This window comes from Palaemon carinicauda, chromosome 1 (assembly GCF_036898095.1).
Source record: "Palaemon carinicauda isolate YSFRI2023 chromosome 1, ASM3689809v2, whole genome shotgun sequence".
Classification (NCBI taxonomy): Eukaryota; Metazoa; Arthropoda; class Malacostraca; order Decapoda; family Palaemonidae; genus Palaemon; species Palaemon carinicauda.
The window spans coordinates 74,336,206-74,351,931 of record NC_090725.1 but is presented as its reverse complement, the minus strand read 5'-3'; the positions used below and the strand labels follow the sequence as shown (position 1 = coordinate 74,351,931).

General features: G+C 37.5%; 1 protein-coding gene across 2 annotated transcripts in view; it reads left to right on the top strand.

The window, feature by feature from the left end:
• Positions 1–11,937, top strand: part of LOC137649069 (chromatin target of PRMT1 protein-like) — a 79,936-nt gene extending 67,999 nt beyond the window's left edge. The window contains exons 3-6 of one of the 2 annotated variants that reach the window (XM_068382151.1): positions 52–205; positions 2,275–2,512; positions 9,151–9,334; positions 11,594–11,937. In XM_068382151.1, the coding sequence (XP_068238252.1) occupies positions 52–205; positions 2,275–2,512; positions 9,151–9,334; positions 11,594–11,762 (745 nt within the window). In that variant the 3' untranslated portion in view covers positions 11,763–11,937. Of the gene's footprint in view, positions 1–51; positions 206–2,274; positions 2,522–9,150; positions 9,335–11,593 lie in introns of both variants that reach the window. The other variant, XM_068382150.1, reaches the window with a different exon arrangement.
• The last annotated feature ends 3,789 nt before the right edge of the window (positions 11,938–15,726 follow it).

The following is a 15,726-nucleotide window of genomic DNA, read 5'->3' as shown; positions in this document are numbered from 1 at the left end:
TTATTGTGAAGAATTTTGTTAATTTATTTTGTGTATTTAAATCCCTCCCAGATTTACAGTGTTGCGTCAAGAAAAGCCATCGGGTCAAGGGGCAGTTGGGCTAGAAGAAAGACGACAACAAACACAAGCCTCAAGACGTAATCAGAGATTAGCTGCACAAATGGAACGTCGCCCTGCTGTGGTAGCAGCTTTGAAATTGAAAAAGGTATAATTTCATGAAGATTGTGTAGGCTATAGTTGTTACCATATCTGTTGTGAAATGGTTTCCATTTTTTCCAGTAAAGAGTCAAAGGGATTTCATCACTATCAGTGCTAGACTTCTGTACTATACTGTTCTTCCGACTGTTTATATCACTTGTCTTGTGCCCACTTTTCATGCAAAGTCATTTCCTCCTTATGCCTTATTGCAAAAGTCGAGTACAGTTGCGGGACTTACGCTTTGTTTCACCTTCCAACTTTAGGCGAGGTAAAAATTTTTGTCACAACCTGAGGCCATTTGTTTGGTGTAGTTCGACCAAGAAATGGACAAAAGTCAAACACCCAAGGTTATTTCAGAATTGTTTTCTGACTCATTGATGGACAGCCACACCCAGGAGGAGATATGACTCTCACTACAGACACCCACCCCACTTTCTTAACAGAAGAAAGACAGACTAACCTAGGAAATCACTTGTAGTCCGGAAATACACATTCCTTCCTCACCTGAAGAAAGTGAATCTCGTGATGTTACTGCTTCCGCCGTTGACTGCATTCCCTCTTAAACATTTGCCTCCTTTCTTAATCCCTCTCTTGATCTTTACCTTCTTTCTGGGAAAGGCTGCTTTTACCTCCTCAGTGATGGACATAGCCCTCAATGCCTATGATGGTGAGAAAGAGAAATATTTTTTCTTTGCCAAATATATAGTATTTATCACACAATTATAGTTAACTATTGACACAAAATTACAAAACAATTGTCTACACTTAAATTATTGCGTTTACTATGATTTATAAAAAATAGTGCATAGCTAAGCTAGTCTGCTTCAATTCGATGAATGGGTTCAAAATGTTTGCTGTAGGTTGTTTGCTGCAGTGTCCTCATTTTTTTTTTTTTTAATACATTTTACAAGAATATAAAAATTAGATTTTTAATTGATTTATCATTGTGATTGTTACTGTACACAAAAAATTTACAATTTAATGAAATACATAGTCTATTATTTTCTTTAATGATATACACAAACTTGACATTGTTCCCTAACTGGAACTGCTTTGCTACGTATGTAGGATTTTATATAGATACGGTAAATAATATTTGTAATAACATATTTACTAAAAGGTTTTAATATCATTATTTATCACTTTCATGATGCGCGTTTGATGCCTTCGTTTGTTTATTATGATCGAAGATGGAGCGTACAGTAAACAAATGGAAGGTTTCCGTTTCAGGCAGCGTCATAAAGAAAAGCATTATATAAATGGCATTCATTTCATTTATTTGGAAGTCCTAAGAAAAATTAAGTAGAACATTGGTGATAACAAAATCAACATATAATCAATACTTGGTAAGATTGCTGTCGATGCAAAAACTAACCTATACACAGATGCTACCTCCGCGGTCATCTAAGGCATCGGAGGCAGCAGCAGCAGTATAGTTCATAGAAAGTATTAGAAATGGTTAGTAAACACGTTTGAAATGGCAAGTTGCTGGTTGCCATGGCCCCAATGGAATTATTTCTGTTGTGTGTTTCGAAATCTGCGATTTTCCATTTATACGAGGTCATTGATCGACCAAATTCTCGCATAATTCAGGACCCTACTGTACCTGTGTAGTTTACTGTTGTCATTGCTTTAAGGGTCTTTGCAACATCCCTTCAGTTATCTTGTCACCCATATTTACCCTTTAACAGCACCTTTGTTCACACATCCTCTCGTGCTTCTTACTATCCAACCTCTCCTAACTGGTACGTGATAGTGTAACAGCATGCTTCACCCAAATTGCACATCAGTGCTTCTTGGCCTCCCTAGCCCCATCTTTGGGCCATTTGAACCAAATTCATAAATCTAAATCAATTTCATGGAAATGTATGGTTAATTTGTGAGTAATGGGTTTTGTGGTAAATGAAATACTGTAGTTTACTATCAGGATTAAAGTAATCTATGGAGAGTTACAAATGTTCTTTGTGAGTACGTTAAATTTAGTTTTTTATGCTATCTTTAATATTTATGCATGTTTCCTTTAAACTTAGAACTTTTAAAAAAATACCATTTTAGAATTTTTGTGTTTGTTTTCAGAAACCTCAGCAAAGGACTGAAATGTTTGTACAAAAGCGATTAGAGCAGCAGGTTCATCAACGACCAATTAAACAACGACTAGCTGTTAAAGGTCGTTTATCCATTCCAAATGAGAATATCAAACGTGTAGGGACCATTCGTGGCAGAGGAGGAATACGTGGTCTACGTGGTGCAGCAGGTAGTTTCCGTGGTATAGGTCCGAGGGGATCAAGTTACAGAGGTGGCCGGGGTTTCATAGGTAATAAAGGTATTGTGAGTTGTTTCTTTATTAAATCATGTAATAAAAGTTGAATTGTTTATTTATTCTGTAACTGGAATACAAACCAATGCTATTTATAGTGTGAAGCTGAAAGCTGAGCCATTAAACTTTGAGCGAGGGTTAACCACCCATATCGCTAGTTAGTGGGAAGATGGGTGGTAGTAGCTACCCCTCTCACTTACACCTGTGACTATAACTCGCATTACTTTAGGCTCAGGAAGAGAGACAACACTTTAACTGACTGACCTTTTGACTTTAATCTTAAGTTTTTTCTTTTATATAGTATATATGAAAACATTCTTTGTTTTTATATATATTTGAAGCTTTCTTTACAGAGAATGTTGCTGTTTGTGTGACATCGTAGTGCGGCTGGCTCTCAGGGTCAGAGAACCTTCAATTATAACCTTCCTCCCTTGGATAACGGACATCCTTTAACCCTGGATAGGTACGCTCCTCGGACACCCCTTTAAGGGTATACTCGGACGCGAACGACCCCGACGCCAAAAAAAATTCTTGAAAAATCAGTTTTTGCAGTAACCTCCTTTTTTCTTTTGCCAAAAAAAACTTCAATGAATGCTTAAAACAACTGTATAGATAAATACTACTCATCTGCAGAAAAACTATTTATTATAAATATTTTAAAAAATTAAGTAGAAAAAAAAAAGACCTGACATAAAAATTCATAAAAAAAAAGTTTATACATATATACACAAATCCTTTTAGGAATTGATTCTTGAATGTTTAGGACACATCTTGATGTATTTTGGATGAAGTCAGACCCATGGAGGTGAAGATCTGAAATGAGAAAAAAAGGGTAACTTTTTTTGGCCAAAAAAATTTGTCCAAATTTCATGAATTTTTTTGGGTACCCAAATGAAATAGGAAGTGGCTAATTTTTTTAGGGAATAAACATATGTTATCCTAAAATAGAAATATGTAAAAAAATCCTCATTATTTTGTAAATTACATTTATATCAGGGGCCATATCTAAAGGTAATTTTTTGAGTACTTAGAAATTCCGTAAAAAAATACATATATTTAATATATAATATGATATTTATGCAGGTAAAAATATACCAAAATATCACAAATTCTATAGGGAACAAGAATATATATAGATAGGGCAGCTTACGCTTCGGATATGTCCACAAAATGGCCGCCAACCACACTGACTCAGACTCCCTAATCTGCCACTTGAAATGTAGGAAGGGTATGTCAATTTCAAGGTGTTATTTACTAATCTAATTATTATTGGATATGCATAAAAATTGTATGGTGGGTTGCTGGATAATTGTCGATTATTTTACGACTAAAATTAAAATTCTGACCCAAAAAAATTTTTTTGAAGGGAAATAAAATCGAAAAAAAAAATGTAAAACAATATTTTAGCTAAAAAAATTTGATGATATTCAATCAAAAAAAAAGTAAACAAAATTTTCCGACAAATAAACATCTAGAGGAATCATTACTCTGTGATAGTTCCTTAGTACGTAGTAATTTTGAAAGAATTGGGAAAAAACGAAAAAATGGCAATCACCGGAAAATCGAACACATACCTATATATACGCCATATCTGGCTAAAAAAAAGATAGGCATGGGTAGCCAGATCATCTAGAAACACTTTCCAACACTATAAAAATATAAGTTTTGCGACACTACTTGCCAATTCCTTACGGTAACATGACTAAGCAAAAAAATGCAAAACAAATAAAAAGGGGCACTCGCGGAAAAATGGCTAACATTCTAATATACGGCATTTCAGAAAAAAAAAAATTCAGCCACGTGCTAGGCAAACCATCAAGGCACATTTTCCAACAAATAAACATCTAAATGAATAATTACTCTGTGATAGTTCCTTAGTACGTAGTAATTTTGAAAGAAATGGGAAAAAACAAAAAAATGGCAATCACAGGAAAATCGAACACATACCTATATATACGCCATATCTGGCTAAAAAAAGAAGATAGGCATGGGTAGCCAGATCATCTAGAAACACTTTCCAACACTATAAAATTATAAGTTTTGCGACACTACTTGCCAATTCCTTACGGTAACATGACTAAGCAAAAAAATGCAAAACAAATAAAAAGGGGCACTCGTGGAAAAATGGCCATTCTAATATACGGCATTTCAGAAAAAAAAAATTTCAGCCACGTGCTAGGCAAACCATCAAGGCATATTTTCCGACAAATAAACATATAAATGAAATATTACTCTGTGATAGTTCCTTAGTACGTAGTAATTTTGAAAGAAATGGGAAAAAACGAAAAAATGGCAATCACAGGAAAATCGAACACATACTTATATATACGCCATATCTGGCTAAAAAAAAAATAGGCATGGGTAGCCAGATCATCTAGAAACACTTTCCAACACTATAAAAATATAAGTTTTGCGACACTACTTGCCAATTCCTTACGGTAACATGACTAAGCAAAAAAATGCAAAACAAATAATAAGGGGCACTCACGGAAAAATGCCCAACATTCTAATATACGACATCTCAGATAAAAAAAAAAAGACATGCACGTGTTAGCCCAACCATCAAGGCACACTTTCTAACACATAAACATGAAAAAAAAATGAATAATATACGGCAATTCCTTACTACGTAGTAAATTTTTACAAATATTGAAAAAAAACAAATTGGCAACCGCAGTTAAATACCCAATATACCAATAACTACGTCGTATCTGACAAAAACAAAATCACGCATGGGTAGCCAGATCATTTAGACACACTTTCCAACACTAAAAAAGCAAAAGTTTTACGACACTATTTCGCAATATCTTACGGAAAAATGACTTGGCAAAAAAATGAAAAAAAATTAAAAAGGGACACTCGCGGTAAAATGCCCGACATTCTAATATACGACATCTCAGATAAAAAAAAAGACATGCACGTGTTAGCCCAACCATCAAGGCACACTTTCTAACACATAAACATGAAAAAAAAAATGAATAATATACGGCAATTCCTTACTACGTAGTAATTTTTACAAATATTGAAAAAAAAACAGAAATTGGTAACCGCAGTTAAATACCCAATATACCAATAACTACGTCGTATCTGACAAAAACAAAGTCATGCATGGGTAGCCAGATCATCTAGACACACTTTCCAACACTAAACAAGCAAAAGTTTTACGACACTATTTGGCAATATCTTACGGAAAAATGACTTGGCAAAAAAATGAAAAAAAATGAAAAAGGGGCACTCGCGGTAAAATGGTCCTCGTGGTGATGAACGACATTTTAACTAAAAAAAAAAACATGCACATGGTAGCCAAACAATCCACCAAGACTTTCCACAACTGATAACCTATACAAGTTGCACCATTCTACGACAATTTCATAATACGTAATAACTTTGATAATAATGCAAACTACCCTAGAAGGGTAAACTCGGACGCGAACGACCCCGACGCGTCTCAGAAATCGGGGAAGGAGTACAGCTACAGCAATGCACATCTGGACACTACTAGAGCGTGTAGGGGAGACACCTCCTGCAGGTCGATCACCCACAAATTCAGTCACGGGGGTGAGTCACGTGAGAAAAACCTGTTTTTTTTTTGACGCTCGGGGTCGCAAACGACCCACCGTACCTATCCAGGGTTAAGTGGCTGGCCTTCCGAATGTCTCGGCCGCTGCCGCAGGGGAGTCGTCATCATTTGGATACTCCTCCGTTCAGATGTTAACGTCACCCTCCCCCCTACGTGTTCTAAGAGGGGATCGGCTTGCAGCCTTCACAGACCTTGCCTTTGGCCTTGCTCTCTCTCACTGACAACACCGCTCACCTTACATGGGCGGCCAGCATATCCTCTTTGGGGGAATACCTTTCTTATTGGTGGATAGGTTTCGCTTTTGAATTTTTTTTTAAGTGAAATAACTTTGTAATTTCTTTTCACTTTTAACTCCGCTCTCCCTCTTGGGACAATGGTCGTACGGCCTTTCTTGCTGGCGGAGGGTGCTCGTCACCTTGACTTGTCCACTTCCTCTCGTGGAATCCCCCTTCCCTCCGGAGGGTTGAGTGGTTCTCCCGAGTAGTTTGTTTTTTGTCGGCTGAATTAATTCGTAATTCTTGTTTGTTACAGTATTTATGCTGCCGCTCCCCTTTTCGTCGATTCGGCTGGGGAAGGAAGTGCGTAATCCTTAATTTGTGCCTGTTCTCTCGGCGAACACCTCTCCCGTCCGCAGATTAGGTGCTCCTCCCGAGGGAGTTTTTTCTTGCATAATTTTTTATTTTTCCTCAGTTAGCGATGCTGTACTTCTTCGTCAGACTAAGATAGCCGACATAGAAGAGCAGTGCTGTTCGTTCCTTTGGAATCTGCTGTCACTTTACTGTTCTGCACCTGTGGCAGCCCCTGATCAGCACACTAAGCTCGAGGAACTAGCTCTGGCAACGTTTTCTCTGGTAGCGCTCGATGCAGACCTTCAACTGGAACAAGGCTTGTTAATGGGAAGCAAAGAGCGCTGCCCAGAGGTCCGCCTCCAAGGTTTGGACTACTTTCTCTTCCAAGGGATATTTATCAACCCTAGGTGTTCTGCAGTTCTCCCTTCAGAATTAGTTATCCACAAGTGTTGGGCTGTTCTCCCTTCCGAGGGAAAACTTCCCTTCATTATTTCTCTTTCAACCTTCCCGCTTGGCGGGAGAATTGCTGATAGCTACATCTCATCGGCTGGGGCAGTTTTCTTCGCCAAAGACTATGTCCCCCCCATGCTGAGGCACCTTTTCCGTTGGGGGCGGAAAAAAGCCCGAAGCAAGTCTCTCCTGTGGGCGATCACCTCTCGTTCCTGATAGAGACCACCTATAAAGACACCTCGTTGGAGACTTCCAGAGATCTTCCTGCTGAGGAGTCTTCCTTGCGGATGATTGTCATCGGTGAGCTCGCTGAGTTCATAGTCGTCTTTGTGGCCTCAGACACGCTCTTTCTTCTTCTTTGTCTACATCTTTTCCCACTTCTATGTGGGGTCGATGTTTTCAAAGAAGAAGAAAGAGCGTGATTGAGGCCACAAAGACGACTATGAACTCTGCAAGCTCAGCGATAACAATCATTCACAGGGAAGACTCCTCAGCAGGAAGATCTCTGGAAGGTCTCCAAAGAGGTGTCTTTATAGGTGGTCTCTATCGGGAACGAGAGGTGATCGGTGAGCTTGCTGAGTTCATTGTCGTATTTGTGGCCTCAGACACGCTCTTTCGTTTGCAAATAGACGATTGTTTGGGTTGTCGTCGACATCTGCCGATCGATCCCCTTCGGAAGATCATTAAGGACCTCACCTCTCACCCACTCCTCGGCTGTTGCCTTCGTCAAGATATCGTCAGCCGGATGAGTCTCATCAGTCTCGCTGTACACCCTCTGGATCCTGACTATCACCTTGCCTGTCACTGGACTCTCCATTCACCAGCCTTGAGGCGTTCGCCTGTCCAACGCTCCTTTCCGATCTCTTACCATTGAACTGCTGTTCGTGGCTTGCCGCCGCCCATCAAATATTCAGGTTTCCTGACCAGCCATCGACGACTGGGTTATTTCGCCGATCGCCAATCTTCGATCCCCAGCTCGCCAATTGCTGATCACCAATTGTCAGCTTGCCAATTGCCGATTGCTAGCTTGACTTTGATCTCTATCTCGTCAATCATCAGCTTGCTGATCGCCGATTATTAGCTTGCTGATCGCTGATTTCTAGCTCACTGATCGCCAACTAGATATTCGTCAAACCATACTGCTTTTCTTCAACTAACAGTGTCATCTCAGATCTCTGATTGCCACCTCACAGCTAGACTATTCCATAGCTCGCCTATTTGCAGCTCTCTGATCGTTATCTTGCCGATCGCCAGCTCGTCGATCTTCAGCCTACCTGTAGGGTTGCAAGCTCAAAGATCATCGATCGCAAGCTCAAAGACTGCGGATCCCCTTGCCAATCGCCTGCTCGACGGTCACCAGATCTCCGATTCACCAGCTAGCTAATCATCGATTCAATGGCTAGACGATCTCCAGCTTCTTACCGTTTGCATCGATCGCTGATCGGTGTTCAACGACTCGTCTTTCGCAATTCTTGTCAAGCCTGAAGTAGATGATGAATGGAGAAGTATTGATTTAAAAGCTCAAGATAGAGATGACTGGCAGAATCTAACTGAGGCCCTTTGCTTCAATAGACGTGGGAGATGATGATAATATATTACCTCCTCCATCCATCTTTATAAATTTGGTATTCAGTTAATGATTATTTCATAGATTTGTTAAAGCAAAAATAAAATTCAATACTTTCCTGATGTTCAGTGAAACAGCCCTCCTTTCTACTTGCATTGTGTTTTTTTAAAACCAAAGTGATGTATTGAGATTTGAGATGATTGCCATACCACCTACCAGCAATCCACAGGTAGTAAAGGGAAAGTATTGTGATAGTAGAATACTATCTAAGTAGAGTTTTGTAAGGAGAGAGCCTGTTACTAAAGCTTTGCTTCAAGAAATAATGTACATTTAATATGAGATAACTATTGAAATTATTTTATGATATAGTACTTTTTTTCTTGCCATTTTATTGCATTTTTTACATTGATAATTTGTATATTCTTTTAATGGTTGTAAAATGTATAACTAAGTTTTTCTATGTTTGAAGGTGGTGGAAATATTTCCCGAGGTATTGGATTCCGTGGGAGTATGCGTATGGGCATGAGAGGAAGCCGTGGTGGAAGGTTTTTGAGAGCAATTGGTGGTGGTCGGGGTGGTCTCCAGGGAAGAGGTGGACAACGAGGGTATGGAATGCCTGGCCTTCAAGGTCGGGGAGGACTCAGAAGAGCAAGGTAAATAAGATGGGGTTACAAGTTTGTTTAGTTAGGAACGGCAAGCTTGAGGTGTGCATTCAAGTTTATGGACCCATTCAAAATCTTAGGATTTAATAATGCCTAATTCCCATGTATGTATATAGTTAGGAGAGTGACAAATTTACTAAAATTCTTCAGATGAAAGAATTTTCTACCGGGTAAATGTTTTCGGTCACTGATTCTTTAAAGTATAATTAATTTGTATCTTTGTTCTGGTTATTTGTTTATTTTTTCCAATGTATTTTGCATATATTTTCATTTATTGATCAGTTGAGAAATTAATTTTGTAATACGAGTCCAACCTTGGGTAACAACTGTAAAGTGTTACACATTCTTTATTTATTTCAATGAAGTATACCTATTGTACACCTAGTTTTCTGTGCTATACTCGTTTCTTTTGACATCTATAATTAACAGCCTAAAGTTATTCCTCACTCCAACTGCCTAACCAACACATCCTGTGGGAGGCAGATCAAGTTATGATTGTGCTGTGCATTCTTTATTGACTTGTTTCTGATTAGATGCTTGTGTCTTTAGCTACAATCAATTACGAGTTTTGAGTGTTTTTTTGTCTTTTATATGTTAGATAGTTAAAATGTATGCGTGTATGTCTTTTACCGATTTTGAGATTTGTGTGATAATGTTCAGTTAATAAGTTGGAAAAAGATGTTCATTCCATTTCTTCCAATGGGATTAAAAACATAAGTTGGCAAAGGCACCAGCCACCCATTGAGATGCAGCTCATTTTTCCTTTGTCTAAGTGTACACCAAATAGTCTGGTCTATTCTTTACACATTCTCCTTTTTCTTTGTACACCTGATTGTAGACGTGCTTATTGGGAGAAGCAGGAGGCCTATCATCTTTGGAAGGGTAACATCAGATTTGACCTGGAATAACTATACTCTTCTTACAGCCTTTGCTCAGAAAGTTCATGCTTCAACAGAAAAAGAATATAATTTAACCATAGATGAAACCCTTTCTGGTACAACCGAGGAGCATAAGTGGTGGACTACCCTTAAATCTGTACTCTGGTGTAGATGCAACAGTTCTTCCTTTACTTGACCCAGATGGCTCTGTCACTCACTGTCCAAAGGAAAAGGCAACCATCTTGGCAGATGTGTTTGACAGCAAGCAGGCTAATACGAAACTATAACTTCCTCATTCCTGTTTTCCTGAGGCTAAACTATCTACAGGGTATTTTAGCTTTTTGATCTTGTGAAATTAAAGCTCTCATGATGGATCTTGATGGTTATGGAGGTGTAGACCCAAATGGTATTTTTCCTTTGTATTTTATAAAGACTGCAGATTTCTTAGCTCCAAGTTATCTGTTATTTTGCACAAGTTAGCAAGAAGAAGAGCTCTTTGCACTTGTTGGAGATTTGGTAATGTTACCCCAGTATATAAATGTTTGTTGTAGCTCCAAATGATTACCGCCCAATTTCCATAACTCCCATATTCCTCATGTGATATTTCATGCATTCTTGTAAGCAAGCATTGTAAGTCGTGTGGTGTTCTGCTAATAAGAACAGTGTCATCAGCATACTCTAGGTCAGCTAATTTCCTGTTACCAATCCAGTCCAATCCATCTCCACCATCCCCAACTGTTCTATGCATTACAAAATCCATGAGGAGGATAAACAACATATAAACATTACATGAATGTTTAAACATATATAAAACCATAAATATATAAAAGCATAAAAAAAGCCAAAGGCCAATTAAAGTGTGTTTGGCAGAGACGGACGTCTACTCTCACTAAGCCAAAAGTAAAAGGTGACGATACAACACAGTTGTGTGTGAGTGGGATAGCCGACTACCCTTCGCTAACTAGTGGTGGGGTATTTACACCTCGCTAAAAGTTTTATGACTAGTCTCCCAACTTAGTTGAAAGTATAATCCCCATAAATAACGAAAGGGTTTATATTTAATGTCATAACAAAGTTATTTCAACACCACAAATTTCCATTTCATACATAAAATCTACAGATATTTTTTTAGATATATTTTGATCCAAAATTATGTCTGATTATGTGAATGTGGATAAGTTGAGGTTTGTGAACAAGCAAGGAATGGTATATTTAGTGATTTATAATTCAATCTCCATTTTTTTTTTTATTTGTGGAGTGCTTTTCCCTAGGAGTATCCTATTAGAATTTAATTTGGTGTATTTTCTTTTTATCTAATAGCATGAAACGAAAAATTGTGGTGTAAGCTTTACCTGAACTTTATTTATTCAAGGGGACAAGGCCGTGGAGGTCGTATGAATCGTGGTAGCCGTAGAGGTAGAGGAGGAGCAAGCGTACACAATGGTGGTAACTTCACGCGGGAGCAGCTAGACGAGCAGCTTGATGAGTATATGAGTAAAACTAGAAGTGATATTGATGAACCCATGATTGAAATGGTTTAACACTAGAATGGCCAGTGATGGTTACTGTATTCTCCTAGAACGACCAAGCGGTCAAAATGACCGCACATAAATTTCCATAACAGTTAAGCTATTATTTTTTATTGTATAATTCCCAATTTATTTTTGGGAACATGGTTATTCTAGGATAATGAAAAACTGTTCGTGAAATATATAAGCTGTGTTTTATTTAAACCATTATTTTTGTTCAGTAGTAAAGATTGAAATTAATAAAGATTACAATTGCTATAATAAATAAAAAGGTATGTGAAAAAAATATTAACATAAACCCTATATATATATATATATATATATATATATATATATATATATATATATATATATATATATATATATATATATATATACATATATAAATATATATATAAATATACATACATACATACATACATATATATATATATATATATATATATATATATATATATATATATATATATATACATATACATATACACACACATATATATGTATATATATATATATATATATATATATATATATATATATATATATATATATATATAATTTCCTGCATATGGTTCTTAGAGCTTGAGAACGACGTATTCCGAGAGTGGCTGATTTGATGGACGACACTCGTCTTTTCCAAGATAAGGGAATCTATTGAGAAGGTATTTTGAGTTTACGTCTGCTGCGAACCAAAATTTCATTCCATTTTCTTTTAAATAACTGCTCATCTACGGTTATATATATTCACTTGGCGTATAACAAGAAATACTGTTTTTGATGAATCTGTCACAAAATCTGAAATCAGGAAATTTGTCATTTTGCATTGGAATGGATCGTGATGATCGAATGTCATATCTTGGGAATTTCATAATTTCCTTGAAACGTGCTCTTGACATGGTCTCTCTGAAAAAGGGAGGCCGCCATTTTATTGACCAAAGGTTTTCAACGGATTGTCATATTGAAAAAACTCTAAAGGCATATGATTGCCTACAGTAGCATAAATCTCTCCAAATGATATGTTCCAATTCTCATCATTTAATTTTATTCTTGCATCAGTTTCTGTACACTTTTTTGTGTGTTTGATAATGATGTCGTCTATCAATAATCTGAAAACTTTCAGAACTTGTCCAGAAAAAAACGACGTTTGGCAAGGGATGTTTGCAACGGTATTTCTCGGCAGTAATTCTCCCAGCATTGACAAGATCCTGTTCAATAACTTCCCACCATGTTCCATCCTTGCCACTCAGAATAGTGGTACAAGTTGTTTGCACATTTACAGTATCTTCTTGTTTGGAAGAGCTACAGTGCTTTGCAACGGTTCGTTTTCATTATCATTATCCTCATGATAATCATCAGATTCAGATGAACTTTCTTTATTGGGGATATACTCTGTTTCTTCATTTTCAGGTAATGGATCTCCTTCAGACTCGGATTCAGATAGTGACGACAAATATGTCACAATTTCATCATTAGACAGAGAACGTTTGTACGACACGTTTACCCTTTAGTACAGCAGAGGAAACTGACTGAAACAATAACACACTGCCAGACTTACAGGCGCCGGATATAGATGCCACCAAATGTTTTGACTGGCACACCGCCACAATTACCATTGCATTACTGCCTAGCGGTCAAAATGACTATTCGGTCGTTCTAGGTATTACATAAAATATCTCGAAAGATTATTGCATATTTTGATTTACTGTACACTTATTATAAGTACTGTATACTGTATGTCATGAAAAGTTAGGAAAAGTCAATGAGTGTCATGTTTGTTTGGGAAAGATTATAATAGCTCTATGCATCTGAAACTCAAAATGCGGTCAAAATGACCGCTTGGTCGTTCTAGTGTTAAAAGACTGGAAAATCAAGTAAATCATCCAGTAGTTTATTTTTTGAGAAATGAAACAGGTATCTTGTTTTTATGATGGAGGAGTTTTGATGTTTAATTACAAATGGCTTTAATAATTTCACATGAACTTAATAAGAGTAGTTTATTTTTGTGATGCATTTTCAATTAGAAAGTGATCAGGAATAGATGTATGTAGTGCATTAAGACTTAGAGAAAGTTAGAATGTTAGGGAGTTGATACAGGCTGATATTCATGTATTTTGTTTATTGATTTAGTAACCTCTGATCTTCATTGGGTAATACTTTTATGGAATATTTATATTGTCTTTCTTTGGTTCTGTATTTGTGTTGTTGGTAAAATCGTCTATAGGTCCTTTGTACCTGGTTTGTAGGTTAATGATGTCACAGTTTTGCTTTAATACAAAAGCATTTTTTTTTGTATGCGTTATTAAAATACTTCTTGGAATGTTCAATTGAGAACCCATTCAAATGAGACCTTAACCCTTTTACCCCCAAAGGACGTACTGGTACTTTTCACAAAAGCCATCCCTTTACCCCCATGGACGTACCGGTACGTCCTTGCAAAAAAATGCTATAAAAATTATTTTTTCCATATTTTTGATAATTTTTTGAGAAAATTCAGACATTTTCCAAGAGAATGAGACCAACCTGACCTCTCTATGACAAAAATTAAGGCTGTTAGAGCAATTTAAAAGAAATATACACCAAAATGTGCTGGGAAAAAAGTAACCCCTTGGGGGTTAAGGGTTGGAAATTTCCAAAAAGCCTGGGGGTAAAAGGGTTAACAAGTAACGTTAGTTACATTTTGTCTTGCTTCTTGGTAACCTCTGGAAGTTACCAAATTTAACTTGGCTTATTTGTGAATTATCCATATGAAAGTTGACACCCTTTCCTATGTTGGTTATGGGCACAGTCATCCTAAACCAACAGTCATTAAAGTTTAACATAGTTTTTTCTAATTTGATGGATTGATTTTCATACACCATGACGGAGGTGTTTTCAAGTTTATAGTACATAGGGCAGTAGTAGTATTAAAACAAATATACTATAATCTGAAATTTGAATTGTAAATTTTTAACCTTTCTATATTAAACAGAATTAATTAAAGGGATTTTTATTTTATTCCTCTTACTATATTAGGCTTTGTAAAAAATTTTTTTGAATATGTCAGTGGTGTTGGTTTTAAAATCTAGTGTTATGTGAAACAGATATAGTTACTGTAGATAGTGGTAACAAAGGCATTATCTCTGTGTCCACATTAAAATCCCATGGGGGATACTGGTATGTTCAAAGTGCAGTTAGGGGCAAATATTCTTGCTAGCCTATGCAAACATGCACTGACACCAAGTAAATACAGTGCTGTGCATAGAACCCAAAGTGATGATTATTTATCATTGGGAAGTATTGTAATTCTTCTATCCAGGGGAACTGAGCGCATGCAATAAAGTCCTTTTTATGTCATAAATTTAGTTCTACCCTGATCCATAGTCGGTCCAAGTTAGAGTGCATATTCAATATACAGTTGAACCTCACAGTAACGAACTAATAGGGGGAAAGGGGTGTCCGTATCACCGATAGTCTGCGAAAGACCCCGCAGCATCCCGTCCGTCACTGGATGGCACTACCACCCTCCATCCAGGATTTCAACAAGGCCCTGCAGCGCATGAAGCCCGGCAAAGCCCCAGGGCCAGACAACATCCCGTTGGAGCTCCTCACTCATGGTGGCCCCGGGTTGAGGAACCGTTTGATGCTCCTTATACTGAAAATATGGGAAACCAAGACCCTCCCCAGTGACTTCCGTGATGCAAACATCATTACCATCTTCAAGAAGGGAGACAGGGAGAACTGTAACAACTACCGGGGAATATCACTACTAAGCATCGCTAGTAAGATTTTCACTCTGATTCTCCTTGACCGCCTCCTTATTCTCGCAGAAGACGTCCTGCCAGAGTCCCAGTGCAGCTTTCGACCTTTCCGCGGGACCATAGACAGATCATCTGCGCGTGACAACTCAAAGAGAAGAGCTTCGAACAACAGCAGCCCATAATGTTCATCTTCTGGGATTTGAAAAAGGCCTTCGACAAAGTACCTCGACCTGCCATGT